This window comes from Aphelocoma coerulescens, chromosome 14 (assembly GCF_041296385.1).
Source record: "Aphelocoma coerulescens isolate FSJ_1873_10779 chromosome 14, UR_Acoe_1.0, whole genome shotgun sequence".
Classification (NCBI taxonomy): Eukaryota; Metazoa; Chordata; class Aves; order Passeriformes; family Corvidae; genus Aphelocoma; species Aphelocoma coerulescens.
The window spans coordinates 10306058-10328611 of NC_091028.1; the positions used below are offsets into that span (position 1 = coordinate 10306058).

A 22554-nucleotide genomic window follows, 5' to 3' on the forward strand; every position below is an offset into this window, starting at 1 on the left:
GGGATGGCTCCAGGCATTAAAAATCACAGACCAGAGCAGGCACTAACTACTGTGTGAACAACTCCATGCAGTTGAGGAGGTAGCAAGGAGACAACTGTGTAGTCCTGGAGCAAGAGGGGTAAAACCTGGGCTGCAGCCATCTTCAGAAGCACAGAGCATGATGAGCTGAATCTGTGTTTGACAGGCAGCACCAGCTGCAAGGTTTCTGAGACCTGCTCTGTCCCTGGCATGCATACACAGCCACCCTCTTATTTAACCTTCCCACCTTCTCCTTGCTGCCTGCCTGGAGCAGCACCATCCTGGCCAGCACCACTCCTCAGAAGCTGCCCACAAGTGAGTGTGGCAGCGGCTGTCACCGAGCAAGGAGGGGAATTAATGACTCCTTGCTTGGCTGTCGTGAGCGGCGGCGCGTGAGCTCCTGTGGAACCACTGATTTCCCTTCCTGCTGGCTGGGGGCTGCTCTGCTCATGCTGCAGAAAGCCACTTGTGAGAAGGGGTGAGAAGATGAGGCTCCCAGGCATACAGAGCCCCTGCCAGCCTTGTGCTTGCTGAGCTGGAAACCTGCTGTTATCTTGGGGGTGGTTTGATGGAGCGCGCTCCTCTCCCGAGCTGCTGCCTCGTGCCAGCGGCTCACTGGTTCCTGCCACTGTGCTCACAGGTACTGAAGCTTTCAGGCATGATATGCTATGATGATTTGGTTCAATCAGCTCACAGCTGATCCATAACCCCTTGTGACCAGGTCTGAGTTGTCTGCAAGGGGTTTGTGCCAATGTGATGGAAGAGACAGGGCTTTGGATGCTTTTCCAGAGTCAAGAAGCAGCTTTTATTTGCAGTTTATGGTGGGGTGAAGAAATACACATTTGGTCTGAAATGTCCCAGGCAGCTTGGGCATAGAGAGGCAGCTGTTCCTGCAGGGGCTGTCCTGTGTGCCCCAGCCGAGGCAGCTGCCCAGCCCCTATTCCATAGGCTTCAGGATCCCTGTGTAATCCAGCTCCTTCTGCAGAGCATTGATGAAGCAAATGATCTTTCCGATACAGGCGTGGTTTCTGTCGCTCTCGGTTTGGAAAGCCTGGACAGATTGAAACCAAGCAGTGAATCTGCAGGCGTGTCAAGGTCCCTGGAGCACAGAGGGCTCTAGCAAAGGTCTGGGAGCGTCTCTCCTTGAAGTGTCCCTGCCACTTGGGCCAGGCCTGTCTGTGCCCCATCCCCCTGAGTGTGAGGGTCTCTTACCTTCTCTGTCACTGAGGTCTGCCACTGGTAGGTGTTGCAGAGCATGTCGCTCTCTCGCTTATCTATCTTCCGCAGGCGGATGCTGTGGGACATGTTGATGGCATTGACAGTGGTGTCTTTGTCCACAAGGAGCTGAGAGGTAACGTGACCAGATGAAAGGAGGGGGTGAGCACACAATGAACGAGCAGCACAGCAGTGCTCAGAGGGAGAAATCAGCCCTCTGTCTCAACCTGGCAAATCCCTACTCATTGGGATGAATCCAAGGCATTACCCTTGGCTTCGCTACAGTGTAATAGGGCATTATCCCTAGTACAGGTGGGGAAACTGAGGCAGCACCCTTGGCCCCACATGCTGGAACAGAGAGTTCTGTGCAGGCAGGGCTGCCGTGCAGCTGGTGTTGAAGCAAGGCTGTATATTCTCCAGCATGTCTGGAAATGGAAAATCACACTTGGAGGGATTCCCGCACTGCTGGTGCTGGCTGTAAATCTTCATTTTTGGAGAGTCCCAGCTTCTAATGGAAGCGGTGACTTCCCTCGTGGCTCTAAATAGAGGGTGGCTTCGGTAACCTGTAATGACTCTCCTCAGCCTGTAGCCAAGTGCAGCTGTTGGACAAATGAATTCCCTTCTCTGGGGGAATGGATGGCAGTGAAGCAAAATGGGTGCGTGGCAGCAGTGCGGAACCGCCACCATCTGCACAGGCCATAAAGCAGGAGCTCCCCCGGGGCTCAGGGGTCTGGTTTGTGTCTGTCAGCTCTTGATTACCTGGAGTGACAGGGGGCTGGGATAATCTGGACAGAGCAAAACCACAGCTAATGCAAATTCAAGTCATTTAGCCACTAAATGAAGGAATAATGGAGGCAAAAAGGGCAGCAGCACTGCTGCACTGCTGAGTGCACTGCACTGCAACGATGTTGGTGCTTTTGGAAAGGCTCCTGGGATCTTTGCTAGCACAGCAAGACTGAGGGCTCGGTGGAAGTCTCCATTTCAAGTGTCATGTCCTACCTCCAGATCAGCTCATGGGCTCGGGAGCTCCAGGAAGGGATTTTGAAATCACTGAGGCAAACAGAGTCCCGGTGCAAGAAATTCAGAGCAGTGTTGGGATTCTGTTGAGGGAGCAGGGAGAGTCTGAACAAAACCAGCTGCGAGTGAGTGCAGCAAATATGCTGCCTGAGTGCCTGGAAATCAGCCAGAGCAGTGAGTTGTGCTGGAGGCAGGAGAGAGATTTCCTCAGCACCTCTCCTGGGTTGCTTTCACCAGCTCTGGCACTGCCCAGGGAAACCCGCAGTGCACTTATCCCCTGTCCTAGTCAGTGGAGATGTCTGAAGGCACCACAGTTCAGCCAAGCGGCTGGACCCTCTAGGAAGGAGGTTATGCTGTGGTTCAGGTATGGCTGTGGCAGCACAGAGCCTCCTGGAAATCCTGTCCCTTCAGAGAAGAGGCTGTGGCCTTGTCTCCTTGCCAACTCCCTTGCAGAGATGAATTATTTTGGTGCCCTCACCCTTCGAACATCATCTGGAAAATCCTCTTCAAGCTCACGGTTGTCCAGTTTCTCCAGGATGGCAAAGGTCATCTCCATCAGTTTTTCATGGTGTTGATTTTCCAGGTGCCGGCACTGGCTCAACATACAGAACGTGGTTAAGGAAAAAGCTGACCACACCACTCATCTGTGGAGATTGAATGGCCTCCTGTAACTGGGACTGACTGTCTGCACTGTGGGATTCTGCAGGAATGAGCCTGGCTGCTCCCAGAAGCTGCTGTGATGTCAGGATATCGGGATATACACTTTCAGTTCTTAATCACACACTGAGTCTCATCCTTACTGCCAAATATGACAGAGGACTGAGAGAAGACCTAGGTTTGCCAGGGAAATGGGAAGAGGTCTCCAGGTAAAAGCTAAGCCCTGAATGTAGTGCAATTATTTGCACCAGGCCAACAGATTTCTAGATTTAAAGCAGTGTGACCTGACACTGGAACACTTCAGTATTCTCATATAACTTTTTTCAGTAGACATAAAAACCCCAAAAATGAACATCATTTAAAGACATTTCAACAAGAATTGTAGATATTTAATTGGCTGCTGTGACAAGAATGTACCTAGAAAACAGTCTAACCAGATTTTCCCTGTGTTTTGTCTTCTCTGCATGGAGAAGAAAGGAAGATTCCCAGCAGGCTGAAAGCTGCCTAAATCCTACAGACTTTCAGCATGGTAGAATTTAGATCTTTCTGTGCTCTCCTGAGTCTCCACATGAAGAGGCTGGGCACCTTAAATGACCATTCCTCAAAGCTGGGAAAAGATATTTTCTGTTGATCAAAATAAAAAAAATAAAGTTTTTATACTGGTGGCTCATTTTTGGATTTAGAGGTGAGGTATAGGTACATGACTGGGAGGTCCAGGCCAACATACTGTGAAAAGGATATATCCCTTGAATGTTTTCAATGAATGTTGATGCTATGACATCAATGCTTCTTTTAAAATCCTGCAACAGTTCCTTAACAGAGGGAAAAAGAGGAAATACCACAATGAAAACTTGCATAAACATAACAGGGAGTCAGGGAGTCTAGGAGGAATCTACAATTTATTGTAATTTGGACTCACTGCTGTTATTAGCACAGTCAGAAACTGAACTGCCTTGAGCATTTAAAGTGATTTCAAAGTGCTGCAAGATTTTTATCCCTTCTTCAGGGACAGAAAATCAGAATCAGGAGGGAAGTTGACTGAATACTATCTTTACCCAGTGTCTGGAGTAAGCCAGGGCATCCTTTGTTACCCTCACCTAAGCAATGCCTGGAGAGGGCTGTATTCCCATACCCTGCCATGCTGCAGCCTCCTTGTCTGTATGAAGAGCCTCTTGTTTGAAGTACAACCCCGTACTGGGCTTTACTGCAGCTTTTAGTTTAGTCCTCAGGAATTAAAATTGCTGCTGCCTATTCCCTCTCTCAGAAATGGCTGATGGAGAATCTGTGAAGTGTTGCACTTAAATGTCTTGGTACCTAAATCCTGCAAATCCAGCAGGGCACACAGGAAGAAATGTTTCTGCTCATCCCATCAGTGACTGCATCAGTGACCCATATGTGAGGGCCAACTCAGAAAACACTAAAAAGGCACAATCCTGATGCAGTGAGGATCCATTTTGAGCTGCTGCTTTCTGTGATCCATGCTCACAAAAGTAAACTGCTGCACACAGGCCAGAGCTCCTGCCTGCTCATTTTTAAACAGATTACTTTGGGTTTTTGCCTTCGATGAAGATGCACAGTAGCAGCCCTTGCCCTAGTTCTTGAGGAAAAATCTGGGGAGGAAAAGGCAGCTATTATGCAAGCAAATGCAGCAAGCCGAGCAGGAATGTGTGTAATCTTATAGCAAAGATCAGCTTCAAAGAATGACACCTCTAGAATCCCAAATGCGTACACCCCATGCTATGCAGCGACTTGTGCAGACCTAGAAAATGATTGCATGACCTCCCTTTATCTCCAAAAGTGTGGGAAATCAGCTTGGATAGATGAGAAGGACATCCAAATCTGTTGTAAGGTATCCATGTCCAGGGCCTGATCTCACACTCATCAAGCAGAGAAAGAATAAGATGGGGACAAAACCTTTTCCTGAGTGGAAGCCCTGTGCCCCCCTCTTTGTGAGTATGTTGCTACACAGGGCTGCAGTGACAGAAAAGTGACCCCACCACATTCTGGCTGTGAGGTCTCACAGGTGTGTGCTTGGCCCTCACCTCCAGGTCGTTGGATACCAGTGCTTCCAAGGTCATGAGCGCATCCCACAGCTGAAGGATGTCCTCCTTGCCCTCAGCTCGTTTAGACTCAGCAATATCGCCACTCCTGGCATGATAAATCTCATCCAGCCTCTAAACACAGAGATACGTGAATTGCTTAGAGTTTGTGTTCAGCACTCCATCGCAATTTAATTAACTTGTTACTTGTGTGAGAGAAGTTCCTGCTGCTGATTAGCTGAAATGAAACGTGATGATTCAGGGAAGTCTCCAGATTTACGTTGGTGGTAGTCAACAGTGCTGAGCTTTGCTACTGCAAGAGGATTGGAAAAATTTTTCCTCATCCTCCACTCAGTAGAAGACTTTGCCCCTTCTATGCTTCCAACTTTAGTTCGCCTTCATTTCAAGCAAAAAAAGAATAATATTTAATTCTTGATATTGCTGGCTGTGAAGAAGAAATTAACAATTGCTTTGGAGAAAGAAATGCAGGCCTAAATCCTGATGCACTTCCTTGCAAGGAGAATCTTGACTGACTTCCAGCAGGGTCAGGATTTAGTATTCTGAATATGGAATACCTATCATTGCCTGCCTCCCTCTTACAGCAAGGATTTATTGCCCTTCAGAATTATGTATTGACGTCACTTTTGTATCAGACAAGATTTATGTTTGCTTGGATAAAAAAAAATCCTCTTGTGCTGAATGTGTTATTTTCAAGTCTGTTTAAAATCAGTTAACAATTGTTTAAAAAGGGAGGAAAAATAGATATGTTTTATTATGACCAATCCACTTTTCCTGAGGGGGAACGGAAGGGGGTGAAGTAAAGAATTCTGTTAAAAACCCTTGCCAAGGCTTGTGTCTGGAAATGGGGTGGATTACCCAAACTTTGCAGTGCTAGAAGGGGGAAGGGGAGAGCAAGGTGTCTTCTTCTCTAATGTAAACAAGTTAGGAGGCTCAAAAGGCTCCAGAGCCACTCAAGCTGCACCTCTGGGAGCAATAACTTCAAAGTTCAAGGCCTTTAATCCTTCGTAACCAACTACAGAGAGTGCAGTCATTTTACAGGTTACCCAAGTTTACATGAAAGGATTACAGCCAGACAAACAGCCCTAAGAACAGCCCACAGACTGCAGTCTGCTGGGGCCTCTGTGCCTTTTGAACTTCTCCAGCAATTTTCAATGATGGGGAAATGCTGTTAAAACACTGTGTTCAGTTTTGATACCAACTCCTCTAATATTTATATGAAAACTGGCATGCTGACCCCTGCATCCTGTTTAGAGAATCACAGAATCTCAGAATGGTTTGGGTTGAGAAAGACCTTAAAGATCATCCAGTCAGACCCCTGCCATGGGCAGGGACACCTTCCAGTGTCCTGGGTTGCTCCAGGCCCTGTCCAACCTGGCCTGGGACATTTCCAGGGATGGGGCATCCACAGCTTCTCTGGCCAACCTGTGCTAGGGCCTCACCATCTTCACAATGAACAATTTCATCCTCATATTTAATAGAATTTCTTCCTAATGTCCCACCTAAGCCTTCCCTCCTTCATCTTAAGGTCATTCCCCCTTGTCACTCTATGCCTTTGCAGCCCAATCCATAGCTGAGCCTGTAGGTCAGACAGAGGTGAAGGGGTAAAATCTGGCCTCAGCTGTGTTTCTTTGGGTTTTGTTGCTGTTTCTTTGTTTTTGTAGGTTTTGCAGGGTTTGTTTTGCTGGTTTGGGGTTTTTTGAATGGAAGATATAGTGAGAATTCAAGTGCAAGTTAACTAAATATTCCTGTCAAACTTTTGGTTGGAACGAGATGATCTTTAAGGTCCCTTCCAACCCGAACTGTTCTGCGATTCTGTGACTCTGGTAGTGCTGCCAGCTCGTGTCCCAGCTAGAGCTGCTGGATGCAGATTTCCATCATGAGTCAGCAAGGTTCGAGGCCCCGGGAGCACAGTGACTCAGCAGCTGTCAGCCTGTGACAGGCACTGAAATAAAAGTGACCTGGTTTCCAGCGGGAGCCAGCGCTCGTGACTCTGCTGGTGTCAGTTGTCAGGGACTTGCTCTCTCAGCTGACACTGTTACCAGGCTTTAGCCCTCCCTTATTTTTTTCTGTGGAAACAAAATCAGGATCTATCTATTATACATGGTTAGAAAGGGATCCAGCTAGAACCTACGCCCTGAGTGGCCACAATGGGTGGCTGTAGTTGAGCAGAATGAAAAGAGAGAGTGTCTGCTTTAAATGACTAGAAATACATTAGAATAACTTTATCTAATTATTTTTGGTTATAGTTCTTTGAGCTGTTGCTGAAAAAATGAACTGAAGCAGAAAATTACTTGAAAATAAACTGAATACTCTGCAATTCCCTTCCTTTTCTTCCTGATTTTTCAATGAAGGAAGAGCTACTGGAGGCTTCAAAAAGAAGGGGAGTAGCAGTAAAATCAATCAATCTATCTATCTATCTATCTATCTATCTATCTCTTATAAATCAACTTTATAAAAAAATATTTAAACTAAAAGAAAGGTTGAGCATTTCCATTTTCTTAAATATTGGTGACTTTTCTGGATGGGAAAAAAATAAGTACAAACCCCCACCCTGTTTAGCCACATTTTTCTTTAAACCCTTGAAGGACCTTTACCTTTATAGATGATAATATTATGACATATTAATTTTGTTCTACACTGAATTTCCAGTATAGATAAAGGCTGTGTTAGCTGGTTGTAGTTTGCCCAAAAGGTAGAAATTTCAATCCCCCTTTTTTTTTCCTACATAAAGTATTAAAAACCTTTTCACTTTACGTTAATGACATAGTATTAGCTAACGAAACTTTTTTTCTGGGTATAAATTTATGTTGTAAGAAACATATAAGGAAATATCAGTGACTGAGCACTGGAAGAGGTTTCCCAGAGAGGCTGTGGAGTCTCCATCCATCCTCCATTCATAGTCCTGGGCAGCCTGCTGTGGGTGGTCCTCCTTGACCAGGACCAGATGACTTCCAAAGATCCCTTCTACCCTCAGCCACTCTGTGATTCTGCCATTAGGGATCAAGTATTGATTCTCATTACAGCATTGTCAATCCAAAATAATATACCTGATTTTAATGGAGTTACCCCCATTTTCAGCGCAATTAAAAGCTGGTATATGCTGTAGAGAAATCATGTATCAAACAAACAAAAGCGTAACATTACCCTTTGGTTCCGATTTTCAAAGTCTGAGATTATTCTCTTGCTTTCCTGCTGGTTGACTGTCAGAATTTCATGGAGTCTTTTGTAGAATTTTGAGACTTCAGCTTCTCGTTTTTCATACTCTTGCAGTCCGTAGTTATACAGGTTCTCACAAACTGAGACAAACTCCTTCTTGTATGTGACAGCAGAGTCAAGGTTTTTTGCTTGTTCAGTGGAGCAACATGTTATGTTCCTTCTGCCTCTGCAAATCTGAGCAACAAGAGCTACAACCTATTTTTATGTGAACTCTGTGGTTCTTGCTGGGAGCTGCCAAATATTCTGTTTGGGGCAGGACTGGGTCACCCATTCACATTTTATGCATAAGATTTTGCTGCCTTAAGAGTATGGAGAAAGCTGTGGCAACTTGAGGGGGAAAAAAGCCTTGAGGAAGAGAAGAAAATACATTCACTTGTCTGATTCTTCTGACACAGCAGCAGAACGAAGCCTACAATCCTATCTGTCTTCACAAGTGTGAATACAGTGCCTGTGTAGTTAATAAATACAGCTCTGGAGCCCACAGCCAGAGCACAGAATAAACTACTGACTTGGTAGCATCACAAAAATAACGTCAATTTTTCTTCTGCTATTATCTTGGCAATGGAATTGTTTCTGGAGTCTATTGTAGTTAAGCTGTGATGCATTTTCCCCCAACAGTGTAATGCAATTTTAAGGAAGGTCAAGTTACTGGCCTTGACAATACTCTATTAATCTGAATGAGAAAAGAAAAAAGAAAAAAAAGTGTCTGCTTTCTGCTCCCCTGTGTAGGAGCAATGATCAGAAAAATGTGCTGGCCTCGAAACTTCCCGTTGCCAGTTCTGGCAGGTTGTGAGATATGCGACTTGTATCATTCTGATTAGTCTGTTCCTATCTCCTACCACTTCAATTTCAACATGATTTTAGCAACTGTGCTCTTACAATCTAACTGACAGAGATTTATCTTCCAGCTCATTTTAAACTTTAAGTGGATTCCAGACTTAAAGAAAGTACAAAGTCTTGATTCTTGAAGGGTCAGAAAAGGAGGCTACCAAAATCATGTTTGATTCAAGGGAAGGAAAAGGAATATGGTAATTACAACGGTGAGAATTTAAAACTCTGGGATCTCATGACCTGTTGGAGATAGAAACGAGTGGTTTTACAAATGGGATGTTTCAAGCTGGGCTGACCAGCTTGCCAGTAATATAAACCATTTGTCTGGAGCCCTCATATTTCACAAGATATCAAACCTTAAAGCTGTCAGTGGTCTCACAGCCTTGCAGTGTAATTTTTGGTACCATTCCAGAATTGAACACAGACTGTCTCAGATCTTAGATCAATGTAGCTTTCAGCTCTGGACAAAAGCAACAGATGAAGAGTCCCTGTGGATGCATTTCCTTCTTAACTCAAGGCATTACCTTTTAGCTGTAGGTATTCCAAACCCAGGAAGGATATGCCTGCAGCAGGTCCTCCACTTCAGGGAGGGAAGCCAGTTTGGCAACTTCTGTATCCTCTGCATACAGACTGTCAAACAGGAATGATCCATTCAGGTGCTCAACAAAGGCTGTCTTTGAAGAGAAACAGAGTAAAATAAGTACAATAAAGATGCCAGCCTGCTGCCAGTCCTCAGGATGTGTCTCCCCTATAAGCACCTCAGCAGCAGCAGAACATTGGTGCAGACACAGTTACATGAACGCAGCCGACACACCGACCAAGCCACAAAAGCACCTTGCAACTGGAGTGAAACCCATCCCAGGGGCTTTGCTGCTACAACTCTGTAGCCTAAGGATAGAAAACACTGTTTAATCTCAGATCACAGAATCATAAAATGGCTTGTGTTGAAAGGGACATTAAAGATCATCTCATTCCACTCCCCCGGCATGGGCAGGGACACCTTGCACTAGGCCAAGTTTCTCCAATCCCCACCCAACCTGGCTTAGAACACTTCAGGGATGGGGCATTCACAGCTTCTTGGGCAACCTGTTCCAGCTGCCAATATAAGACATTGCCACATACAAACAGTTATTGCAAGGCTATTTAAGCCTTTCAGATAAGGACTTGGTGAACTTTGGGAAGGGACAAAGGGAAGAGTTGCAGGCGTCCTCCCTGGCACTAAACCACGAAATTTCAACCACTCTGATCTTCTAGAGGTCTGGAACACAGAGCCAGGCCACAACTGAAAGCACCATTCCACCTGGTCTCGCTTTCAGTCTGGTCACAGGACTACAGAGATCTCCGAAAGTCCTGGAGAGTTTAATGAAAAGTTTAATTAATGAAAAGCTTAACTTAGTGTGAAGGAGAAAAAAAAAAGTCACTTCATCATGAAAATGTTAACATTTTCCTCAGACCTGTAATTTTCTTAATCTCACGTCAGGCTGATAAACTCCCTGCGTATGATTTACTATTTAGTTTTGCAGGGTCTTTATCTGTAGTTTCATTGTTCAGCCCAAAGAATTATGTTCCCCCACGTCATGTGTATTCCACAGCAGTTCCTGTTTTCTTCCAAAAGATAAGATTCAGAGATCCCAGAGATTAATCCAAGCCTTACTTTTAGCAGAGCTGATGTTAACTTCTCATTAAATCTTCAAGCAGGGAAAAGACAAGCCAATATGTGTTGTGCTTCTTTCTCCTGAGACAATACACAACCAGCCAAAGAAACCTTACCTGGTGGTACTCCAGCTCTTTCTGCTTTGCCTGTTCTATCTCCTGCTGAGCAATGGCCTGAGCCTCCTCTTGTTCCAATGGCATAGTAAGATCCTGATACTTTAAAACTGCAGCTTGCCTCTGAGAAATAGATATAAAATGTTTGTATCGGATTATACAACATTGCTCAACAAGTCAGGGCATAAGCAACTGATCTATCTAGAACATGCACCAGAGCAGCATCTGCATCTCCATTTCCTCATGGGCTTTTTATTAAACTACTTATGAAGTTTCTAATCTAATCCTCATCCCATTTTTTGCTGGTATATTACTCTGTTTCTGCATTCAATACATCTGAGATAATTCAGTCCCAGGAAGCTTTTCTCTCTCCATTTTCTCATCTTTAGAGTTTTGGTTTTTTTCCTCTTTTAGCAGGAAGTTCTATTTTGACTTCTAGAATTTGAGCTCCAATTTGATCAGTCAGTGAGGTTAATACATTTTCTAGGGAGGAGAAGGCTCTTTGGAGGAGTGGATGGCAAGGTAGTACCAGGGGCAAGAACCTCATTAGCTTGAAACTGAAGCTTGACAAATTTAAGTATGCAATTCTCTGACGTCCCTGATGAGCAGGGACTGCATTCCATGACCTGGAAAGCCTTTCCAGTCCTACGGTAAGAGCAATGTACATTCCAAGTACAGCTCCTGCTCTGTGCCAAGCAAATTTACAATTAATCATGTTCTTTGGTTGCTAAAAAAAAACCCTGGACAAAACCCCTGTCTTTGTTCCTTTCAGCCCTGGGATGATACAGCAGTTCCACAGGTTACTGGTGAGGATGAACTGTCTTGTTCTCAGAAAACAAGAGTGGGAAGTGCATCCAGGCACCTGCTTGCCTGGATAGTCTGTCAGTCTGTTACTGAAACAAATCACTCTGTGAGCAGCAGGACCACCAAGGCTCCTTCCCCCTGGATCCATGTCTCAAGACTGATTTCCTCTGAGATTCTCTAAGAAGACTTGCACTCACACTGCAGCCTCTCTGTGGCAACATGAACCAGGCCCCTCTCCCACACACAGCTGCTGATTTTCACAAAATCTGTGAAGACATCATGCTTCTGACACCTCTGCCTCTCTGTCAGATTTGACAGAATTTGGCCTACAGGTTCACAGCTGTTATGTGGAAGCAGAGTAAACACTGTGTGTTTCTGTGAGCCTGATTTCTGCAGGGAACCTGCCCCCAGTGCTGGAATATTGCTGGCACACCAACAAAGCAAAATCTCTGTAAGATGCTGTTGCCTGATTTCCCAGTCAGGGAATGCAGAAATCTCACCGTGGAGTCTCTCACAAGTTTGAAGTCCAAGTACACCAGGCTTGGAAGATGAGCAACAACAAACAGCATGTAGTGCTCTTTGTTGCAGAAAGGGTTCCCACTGAGGTTCAGTGTCCGTAGGTTTTTTAACCTCCTGAGATAGACAACCTGTGCCAAAGGGAAAGAGATCTGTATTTCCCAGTGCTGGGGAAACACAGCCCTGGAATTTATTGCTTTTATTACAGTTAAGTTGCAATATGTATTCTGCTCCGCTGCCAAATTCACATGACAGTCAATTATGAGTTTCTAATGGTTTTGGAAAATACTTAAGTTCACATTGGAAATTATCTAGACAATGGGTGGAGAAAGAGAAGGCTGACGGGGTGCACAAATCACAGATCTTAAATTGCTACGATGCCCTCAAAAGAACTCCAAATAAATCCTAGTCTCCCCCCTTTTCTCATATGTAGCCACTTATACTTTTTCTAGCTTTCATGAGAGCCAATAGGAATTTTGCCATGGCTGAGAGCAGTCACAGAACTGGGCCCCCACGAGTCAATAATCTAAAAGAAAAATGGCTGCAGCAAGCACTTAACACCAGGACAGAGGACCAAAATCATAGCTCAGAAATACTTTGAAATCCTAAAGAGAATTTCATCACCTAAGGAGGGGCTTGGACACAATGGCAAATGCCAGTTCTAGAATATCTGATCCTTCGACAGGGAATATTTGCAAAGCAGGGAACACTCACATCTTCCAGAATGGTCAGGTTATTCTTCCCTACGGAGAAAATCTGCAGCTCTTGCAATGTGTCCATGTGCTCAAGTTTAGATATTCTGTTACTGTAGAGACTGAGGTCCTGCAGTTTGACAAGGGTATCCAGGCCCTCAATTACTTCAATATTGTTGAAGGACAGGTCTGGGGAAGAGTTTAGAAATCAAACATTACATTATTTCTTGCAGAACACCCTGATTCTGCCCTTGCAGTTAGTTCGGGATGTGGGAGTTTATGTACAGATTTTTCTCAGGGGTGGTCAGTGTCCCACAGGAAAGGCTCAGCATTAAATCATCCTCCATCCCGATCTCCTCCTTGCAATGGTCTGTGCAACTTTTAAATGAGAGGAAAAGCTGAAGTTAGTCCATGCAGAGTCCACATACACAGCCTAAAATGGACTTCTGCCTTATGGGGAAACACCAAAAATGGGTGGGGAAATGCCCTAAAGAGGGCAATTTCTGTGACAAATCTGACACCATCTTGTTTCTTGCAGACTCTGGCCTGCCACACCAATGCCACAGTTGTGGTCGTTCCTATAGGACCAAGATATGGCAGTTCCACATCAGCAGAGTTATACAAAGGCTCACTTCAGCTGTTTCACGGATTGAAATATCCTCTTCTCCTGCCAGAACATCTCTCCTAACACCTACACTCACCATGACTAAGGGCAGGATTTGCCCTTGGGCTAGTACTGAGAAAGCCAAGAGTCCAAAAACAGTTTATGAGGTCTCTTGGGTGGCTGAGACACTTGTGCAGCAGCAGCTGAACCACTGCAGCCTTTGGGCAAAGGGAATATGTGAGTGTCTTTCAAAACACTCTGCTTACACTGTGGAGATCAGTTGGTGATTCACAAGTGCATCAGTCATCTGTGGAGCAGAACAGTGCAGACAACTGGACGGAAGAACCCATTAGACATTTCACAATGTGCTTACGAGCTGAAGCCCTGCATGCTGAGGATATATTTAGAATTCCAACCAGCAGCATGGCTGCAGTTCCAGGGAATGCTCTAAGCTGTGCATCTGTGTAGCTGCAAGCAGTCACATAAGGCTACAAGGATGGGCACTCCTTGGGACAACAGTGACACCAAGCCCTTAAGGATACAGGGGTAAAGATGGTGGGTTGTAGGCTCTGGAATGCCTGCAGCAGCTTTGAAAACAAAAGACAGGCTTCTAAATAACAGAGGTGTTTCCATAAATATTCCTGAAAGTCACCCTAAACACAATACAAACCTTGGAAACAACCTTGAAACCTCAGCTTCCTGTTCCTGCCACACTAAATGTATTAAACTCAGTTTTTAAACATTTGAAGGATTGTTTTGCAGCTCTGATACTCAGGCATTTTGACATTTGACAGTCAAATAAGGAGACACAGAGACAGCTGACAGCCTTCCCAGGGTAAGCTCCTATCAGTCGTGTTTGAGAAGGAGGGTGACATCGTGGTTTATCACAGATTGCTTTGCACCTGTGAAGGCATCCAACCTCCTATGCCTGTATCTCACCAAGCCATACAAGGTGAACCAGAGTCTCCAGACCTTCTATCTTCTCAATGACGTTGTTGTCCAGCTGCAGTTTAGTCAGATTCTCTAATGGCCACAGATTATCAATCTGCAGGATACCTAAAGCCGCAGGAAAAAAAAAGAAAATAAAAGAAAATTGCTTTTCATGTGAGACAGCTTCGTTTTAGCAGACATGCTGCCTTGCACAAGGAGAACACGTCCAGTCTTGCCTCCAAAAGGATTTTCAGCGTGTGATGAGTGCCCTGGAGAGCTCAAAGGTGCACTGGCTGGAGGAGATTTCAATGAAACAGCCCACTTAACCTCAGTGTCCTGCACCAGCACACGCTGCTCATCAGTGAGGCCAACGAGGCGCGCAGGGGATGCTGACTACGGCCCTGCACTCCAGTGGCTTTATGAATTCACTGCTAGGAGGCCTCGACCTTCATTTTCCTCTCCAGCTCCAAGCAGGAGGTTTGGGATGAGACTCTGCTTTTCTCTGCATTTGCAGTCTAGCAGTGCCCAGCATCTGCTTTTGTAAATGACTCTCCTGCGCCCAGGATTCTCATCACAGGGGAAGAAGTTGGAGTCTACTCTTTCTGTGAAGGCTGCAGTTTAGAACTAATCAATATCCCTGCATTTAGTTTCCTCCAAAAACAGAATCACAAGGACAGGCCGTTAGTCCCCACAGCAAAGCATCAGGACCAAGGTGACAGGAAATACAGAACATTCTCACTCCCATTTCTCTTTCCCCTGCAGTGGCTTCCCTGAAGATTTCATCTGCTGTCCTGCTATCCTTATTTAATGAGGGCACAATAAACCAAGGAACTGCATGCACAAAATATTCACACAGTTCTGTATTTTGTATTTGCAAACAAATCTATGCAGGATCAGGTCAAGGGAGTCTTTTCTAAGAAAATCAACTCAGACACACATTATTTTACTGGAGCACACAAAGAACAATCAACAGTAGATTTTTGCCTATGAAATTACCCCCCTCCCCCAAATACTCAAATATTGATCCAAATGTTCTTCCTTTTCATTTTTTGAGTGCAAATTTACAACAGGTTGGACAGTAGGAGGCAAGCTGTGGTAATGCTATGGATGACCAGAGAATGCCATCAGATTGGATTGTAATCACCATAATCTCCCAAACAGCTCTCCCATAATCACCAGCCGTGGCAGAGCCTACCCAGGGCTGGATTTGGCCACGTACCGAGGGGCCTAATAGGCCTGTGGCCTGTAGGTGTCACCACAATATAAATGTTAAATGAGAACAGCAGTTGACAATAAGAGTGGGAAGTGAAGCAGCTTTGAAGTTACCCACCAACAAAAGCACCTGGCTCCCTCTGATGAAGCTACTTTGTACAGGTATGAGCAAAAGTCTAACTCCAGACATTAATTTTCACATAATAAATCCAAGCTAATAATGATTGCTTAATTGCCAGTTACCCACTTCATGCTTTATTCTATTACCTTCTAGCAAAAGAAGAGGGAAAATCTGTATATATTCTGATACTCACTTTTAAAACTAAGCTGTAGCTCTGTCACAACCTTAAAGTTAGTATTTTCCACTCTGGCAAGATCTCCAAGGTCCTCTGGACACTTCTCTTCGATGGCTTTCTGAACCATTTCATCATCAATAATGTTTGGCTCAACATTACTGAAAAACTGACTCATTGTGAGACGGAATCAGCCTTAAATGACAGAAAAGAAAAAGAAATTATATCAGTGCCTGGCTACTATTTTCAGCAATCCCAGAATCCCAAAATGGTTTGGGTTGGAAGGGACCTTAAAGATCATCTCATTCCACCCCCTGCCATGGGCAGGGACACCTTCCACCAGCCCAGGTTGCTCCAAGTCCCATCCAGCCTGGCCTTGGACACTTTCAGGGATGGGGAATCCACAACTTCTCTTGTCAGCCTGTTCCAATGCTTGACAACCCTTCCAGTGAAGAAATTATTCGTGGAAATTTAAATATCGCTAATGTTGCCCTGGGGGCAATGAGACTGTTGGTCTTTTTCGAACTGTGCAGAGCTAATGAATCAGTGTGACAGTCAAACTTTTGCTTGCATAAGACGTTTATAATTACAGAGTAAGTTCTGATTTATTTTTGCATAGGACAGGAATAATAAATGTCAGAGTTTAGAGAGTTCTGTTTTCATCATGGCATTTCATTAACAAACCAAACCTCTCTGTGGCTGTGCACAGTAGAGACCGAGGAGCAGCAGGCTCTGGATTTATCCATCTTTGACCTTCCTCTCCCACTTCCTTGTACAATCCCAGAACGGTTTAGGTTGGGAGGGACCTTAAGACCCATCTTGTTCCACCCCTGCCATGGGCAGGGACACCTCGCACTAGACCAGGTTGCTCCAATCCCCGTCCAGCCTGTCCTTGAACACTCCCAGGGATATGAACTCGTCCAGCTTCTCTTCAGTCAATGCCGGTTCTAACCACCCCTGCCCGGTGGGTGAGAAGAGGCCGCCGCCTCCCGCTCCCAGAACCCACCGAAGCCCAGATGCTGGCCCATCAGGCCTCTCACCCGCAGGTCCCCTGGGCTCTGGGTCGGTTCCCGGTTCCCGGTTCCCAGTTCCCGGTTCCCGGCCCCACCCGCGCCTCGCCTCCCGTCGCTACGGAAGCACGGGTGCGTTGCTAAGGGCGGTCACGTGATAGACTCAGCCGCCAATGGGCGGGGAGTGGGTGGGAAGGCCAGCTACCAATCAGAGCGCGAGAAATCCGTGTCAGCCAATCAGTGCCGGGACCGTGCCCTCGAGACGGAGAGGTCTCGAATGATTGATGTTCCTTTTACCCAATAATGTTACAGATAGGTTCGGCCATTGCCCAATGGAGAATGGCGTCTCGGTGTCCCCGCTGTCCATCAAAGGGAGGGCGGGGAAAGGGCGGGACTACCGCGGGGGCGGGCCCCACTCTTGACAGTGATGGACACGCCCTTTAGCCAATGGTTCTGCGGCGCGTCCTGAAGCTGTCCAATCGAGCGTAGGAAGGCGGGACACGCCTGTCAGAGCTCGCTGTGGTTGGTGCGTGGGGCTGTCGGTCAGGGCGCGGTGCGGGAGGGGCGGGCACCGGGCCGCTGTTTGTTGTCATCCCAAGATGGAGTTTCTGCTGGGGAACCCGTTCAGCACCCCGGTGGGGCAGAGCCTCGGTACGGCGGCCTGGGGAGCGCGGAGGGGTCCAGGAGAGCCCGAGGAGACAGCGGGGGCTTCGGCCAGCGGGCGGGGCTGGACGCAGCGGGGGGCTCTGGGGGTCGGTAAGGGGCTGTGGGGGGTCTCTGAGGAGCTGTGGGAGCGGTGGGTGGATAGTCTGTGAGAGCCCATGGGGGAAATTTGGGCTCGGTAAGGGGCTCTGGGGCTTAGTGGAGGTTATGCGTTATGGGGATCAGTGGGGATTGATTGATTGATGGGGCATCTGGAGGTGGTGAGGCAGCTCTGGGGGCTGTGGGGGGCCTCTGGGAGTCTGGGAGGGTCTCTGGGGAGCAGGGATTCCAGGGTTGGTGGGAGCTTGGAGGTGTTGGAAGGCTTTTGCGTTTTGGGAGTGCTGGGGGCCTCAGTGGGGGCTCTGGAGTTAGTGGGGGTCGTGGAGAGGGATCAGTGGGCAGGCGAGGTCTGGGGAACAGGGGGGGCTTTAGGCAGGCTGTTGTCCATGAGAAGAGAGTGACTCCACATCGAGATGGATGCAGGAAAGTTGCTGCATCCTCCAGCTCCTTTTCCTGAAATTGAGCGCCTTCTTCCAGACCACCCTGTCATTGATCCAGCTTTTCCCAAAGTACTGAAACCTCCCTGTACCTTTGAGTAGGCAGGAGGGTGATGTGGTTTAGAGATACAAATACGCACTCGGTTTTCAGCCTGGAGCCTGAATTGTGGTTTTGGTAATGCTTTGGTGCCATTAGCAGGCTATTCTGAGCAAGCTTTCACTGTGTGGCCAGTCAAGGCCTCCCTGGGCTGCTGTGGCTACTCCCTCCCACAGGCATGTTCTTTCATGGCTACTCATGTTTTGCTCTGGGTTGCCATGGCTGGGGCAAAGAAGAGAAAGGAGAAAGCCTGGGCATCACTTGTGCAGAGTTTGGTAGCTCTGAGTTTTCATCTCAGCTGGGTGGGCTCTCAGTGCCTCCTGCTTTCCTCTTTTGGGCCCTGAAGAAATTTAATATCTCTGACATTGTGGTGGGAAGGAACAGGCTGGCTCAGGTTCCTGCAGTGCAGGAGGGCGGGCAGTCCCAAAGCCAAGGTGATGCTCAATCGAGCATGTCCGCTGTGAGGGAAGGCTGGGAGAACTGGGATTGTTCAGCCTGGAAAAGAGAGGCCTTGGGGTGACCTAATTGTGGCCTTCCAATACCTGAAGGGAACCTACAGGAAAGATGAAGAGAGACTATTTACAAGGGTCTGGAGTGACAGGACAAGAGGGAATGGCTTCAAACTGACAAGGGAGTAGGGGTAGATGGAATATTGGGAAGAAATTCTTCCCTGTGAAGGTGGTGAGGCCTTTGCACAGGTTGCCAGAGAAGTTGTGGCTGCCTCATCCCTGGGAATGTTCCAGGCCAGGCTGGATGGGGCTTGGAGCAACCTGGGATAGTGGAAGGTGTCCCTGTCCGTGGCAGGGGGTGGAATGAGATGATCTTTAAGGTCCTTTCCAACCCAAACCGCTCTGTGATTCTGTAACATACAGCTCTGCGTAGTCTAGCCTGTAGCTGCTCTACGTTGACTTATGGAATGATGGAAGTCTTTGAAAATTATAGTGGAGAAAATTTTGCAGAGTGTCAGCTCATGGCCTCAAACCTCTTTTATCGTCCTTTCCTCATCCCCATGTGCAGGGACACCCCTTGTCGAGGTAAAGGGCCCTTGCATGGGTGAGTTTCATGCTGTGGTTTGAGCATGGCTGGACTCTCTTTGTCAGGCTATATGGAGCATATGTATAACTTGCTGTTTATCCTCAGCCATCTGGGGTGTTTATTTCTTCTGCTTAGGGAGAGAAGTGCTGGGAATCGGGGGAGAATAATGAGAACAGCTCAACTGAAAGGTGATTTTGGAGTGAATTGGCTTTGTTGTGTTTGGCCATCAGAGCGCCCCTGCCAGGAGAGCTGCTGCTGGGCCAGGCCTCTGCCGTCAGCCTGGGAAGGGAAGGCAGCAATTTCTCCTCTCTTTATTGGCACCTTCTTTCAGCGTCAGTCAGTGGTTTGAAGGAGCTGAAGGATTGCTGGGGGACAGGGAAGGAGGAGCAGTAAAGTCTTCTTTTTTAGCCTTCTGCCTCTTTAAGTCCAGAGTGCAAAGGTTTTCACAGCTCTCACATCCCTTCTCTCCCTGAACGAGCAGTCGCTGCCAGCTTTGAGGCTTTGAACACTGAGCTGCTTCCATCAGATAAGGTTAGGTGTGCAGCTTCCCTTAATGCAAAATTCAGCTGCACTTTCAGAATGTTTTTTTTTTTACTCTCAGGGGGAAGAGATAACTGCAGATTTTAAGATTTTATTTTGGAAGACAAATTTTTCTGCTTCTCCTATCACTGCCAGTTATCCCTTTCTGAGACAGCAGTAAAACAAAAGCATGCCTTGTTCTCAGACACTGCTATTTGCCCAGTGCTTCCACAGTTTGTTTTTCCAATGAGCTTGTGGAATATAATTTTCACTTATGTTTCTCTTCATTCATTGAAAGAAATGGAATAATTTTGTATTTCTGTTTAAACATATTGTGTTGTACACAGTTGTGATGTTTTCAAGCAAGGCCTAACACTCACCATAAGGGAGAAGTGCAGAAAATCCTGTAGGTCCATCAGCACACCAAGAATGTGTGTTCTCTGCCAGGAAGTAGCAGAGGTTCACGAGAAGATTTAATTAGGGCTCTACATATCTGCAGATAAATGCCAGGTCTGGAAGAACAAAGATGTCAGAAGAGGTTTGGGGAGAGCTGAGAGAGGTAATACAAAGGATTTTCTCTTTTCTCCTTTTTATCTGGATAATGTCTGAAGCTAGGCAGGCTTTTTATGTTAACTCTTGCTTAATGTGGGAAAGTAATGCTAGGATGAGCTCAGAGGATTTGTAATGGAGATGGATAGAGTCTCCTGCATCTAAAGTGCCAGTTGAAGTGGCAGCCAGGTTCCTCATGGCTGAAACCTACCTGATTTTTGAACTGGCTTATATGGTACCCTGTATTTAATTCCCAGTGGTGGCATAGCAGAAACAATATAAGCAGTCACCATGGCTGCTAATTACGAACCTTACCTAATTTGGCTATAGTACTTAAATTGCCCTCTGGACACTAAACTGGCCTTGTGTCTCCAGCAAGGTCCTCTCCTGAGAAGAGCAGGTGGTTTTTGGTGGGGCTGTTGTGTGGAAGGCAGGCAGCTGTACCTGAGAGATTCCTGAACTTAAACCACTTTCATTCCATATTGCTTTTAACCTGGAGGTTGCTGTGAAGGGAGCTTGTAGCATCATTTTACATATAAACCAAAAATCTCAGCCAGGATTTTGTAGCAGAATCCAATACTTCCCAAAGGTTTTGTGAGGTGTTTTTCAGAAGGTCTTTGTGACAGCTGGTGAGAGTCTAGAGGGTGGAATTGGGTGCCGTGGGTTTTGTCGGCTGCCAAGTACATCGAGGTTGACAAGACCCTTTGTGGCATTGGTTGCTGGCCCAGTTCTTATGACTGAACTGTTTATTTTTTCCAATCACTATTGTAAATACTATCTTGAAGAATATCCCAACCAGTGAGGAGCAGAAGAACAGGAAGATGTGTGGTAAAGCAGCGCTGACAGAGTGCTTGCTGTGTGGAGAGAGATCGGCCTGGAGAAAAAGCTGCAATTTACAGTAGTGGGAATTTGCCTTGAGATTCACCACCCTGCCATAAATTGCATTTTTATCTTTCTTTGTTCAATGGAGCCATCTTTAAAGTGTCACCACTCTATTCAAGGTTATTAGAACAAATACCCTTGCTGCAGGTTAGCGAAAACATCTTCGATGATTAAAGCTGATTGAATTACCAGAATGTGGAGTGCTGGTGACTCTTTTTTGGCCATTCTGCTTATTTGATAGTGGCCATATGGCTTACACGTGAGGACACGAGAAAGCCTGGTTTAGTTTTTTTGTTTTACTCTGGAGACTTTGCAAAGGCTTCAGGAAAATGCTTATTTCTTTGAATCCAAACCAAGCCTTGCTGCTGCCCGCCTCATGCAGGTGCAGAGGGCTGACCTGGGGCAGTGAGGTGTGAAATGGGCTCCTCACGGGGTGGTGGACAGGGGCATCAAGGTCAGTTTTGGTCAGGCTCTGGTCAGGGCTCTGTGTGCTGCTGAACTCAGCTCTTCTCACTGCAGCCCCAAATCTGCCTGACCCAGAGCCAAAGACCTCTGGGAGAGAAGTTCAGCGCCTGATTTCAGTGCAGTGAGACTTGAAAGTTAATTTTTAACAATACAGTAGAAATGACATTGTCCTGTGTGGCTGGGAGTGGGGATCAGGTGCTACTGGTTTACACCCCTGGTCCCTGTTGCTGAAGGGAAGTTTCAATGCATGGTGCCGGTCTGGGCGCTTGCCTTGGAGTCTGTTTTTGGAGGAGGAGCGGTGTGGTGATTTAATACAGAGTATTGTGTAAGGAGGCTACAAAAACAAGGTTTCAGCAAAAGATACAGAGGCACTTTATAGAAGCAACAGTGTGGCAGACAGCTTTTCAATTGATTTGTATCAAAGCACTTGCAGTTTCCATTCAAGGCTGTTAAATTGATAATATGTATAGTGGATACAGTCTGTTTTCAGAGCTGCTGTTTTGTTCCCCCCTTCCCCCCCCCCCCCCCTTTTTTTTTCTTTTTAATGGGAAAATGCTTCAGCTAAGGGGGTTTAAAACACCTTTTTATTTTCCCTTCCGTGAGAAGCACTTGAGCCCTTTCTTCAGGTTTCTTATATCTCTAAGATTTTTATGAGTCTTAGAATAAAAATGGTTCCTAAATAAATGAGTTGATAGCTGCATGCAGGAACAGAGAAATGCATTAGAGCCAGCAGCCCGTGGTAGTCCTGCGGGAGGCATTAATCCAGGCTCTCTTGTCCACGACTTCCCTAAGTTCCCTTCAAAGTAAACTTACTACTTTGCTGTGCTGTATGTGAAACATTTTTTTTTAAAGACAAGCCTTTCCCCAATGCTAGAAATCAGTGTTTAAAGTGCACACCATACTCTTAGGATGTGGTCCCCGTAAAATATCATTTTTGCAATGTGCTGTTGGGCTCTGAATCCTCTC

The 22554-nt window shown here is 46.3% G+C and overlaps 2 protein-coding genes across 4 annotated transcripts in view; one reads left to right on the top strand and one right to left on the bottom strand.

The window, feature by feature from the left end:
- Nucleotides 1-607: 607 nt before the first annotated feature.
- DRC3 (dynein regulatory complex subunit 3) lies at nt 608-16926 on the bottom strand. Its single transcript, XM_069029800.1, has 13 exons — nt 16839-16926; nt 15854-16027; nt 14337-14453; nt 12816-12982; nt 12086-12232; nt 10785-10904; nt 9576-9688; nt 8112-8286; nt 4950-5081; nt 3649-3719; nt 2729-2861; nt 1231-1362; nt 608-1069 (listed from the first exon to the last, which is right to left on the bottom strand). The coding sequence occupies exons 2-13, from the start codon at nt 16008-16010 to the stop codon at nt 956-958; spliced, it is 1578 nt and encodes a 525-aa protein (XP_068885901.1). The 5' UTR covers nt 16011-16027; nt 16839-16926; the 3' UTR covers nt 608-955.
- A 486-nt stretch (nt 16927-17412) lies between these two features.
- The window catches only part of TOM1L2 (target of myb1 like 2 membrane trafficking protein), a 57508-nt gene continuing 52366 nt past the window's right edge, over nt 17413-22554 (top strand). For all 3 annotated transcript variants that reach the window (XM_069030398.1, XM_069030399.1, XM_069030400.1), the window contains exon 1: nt 17413-17493. In XM_069030398.1, coding sequence (XP_068886499.1) covers nt 17442-17493 — 52 coding nt within the window. In that variant the 5' untranslated portion in view covers nt 17413-17441. The remainder of the gene's footprint in view (nt 17494-22554) is intronic.

What these genes read in the sequence shown, in the direction of transcription:
- DRC3 (XM_069029800.1), bottom strand. Translation starts at nt 16,010, where the DNA reads ATGAGTCAGTTTTTCAGTAATGTTGAGCCAAACATTATTGATGATGAA. An exon ending in AACTTGTGAGAGACTCCACG is followed by an intron (nt 10,905 to 12,085) that starts GTGAGATTTCTG and finishes TCTATTTCTCAG; the next exon opens with AGGCAAGCTGCAGTTTTAAA. An exon ending in GTGGAGGACCTGCTGCAGGC is followed by an intron (nt 8,287 to 9,575) that starts ATATCCTTCCTG and finishes CTCTGCTGTCAC; the next exon opens with ATACAAGAAGGAGTTTGTCT.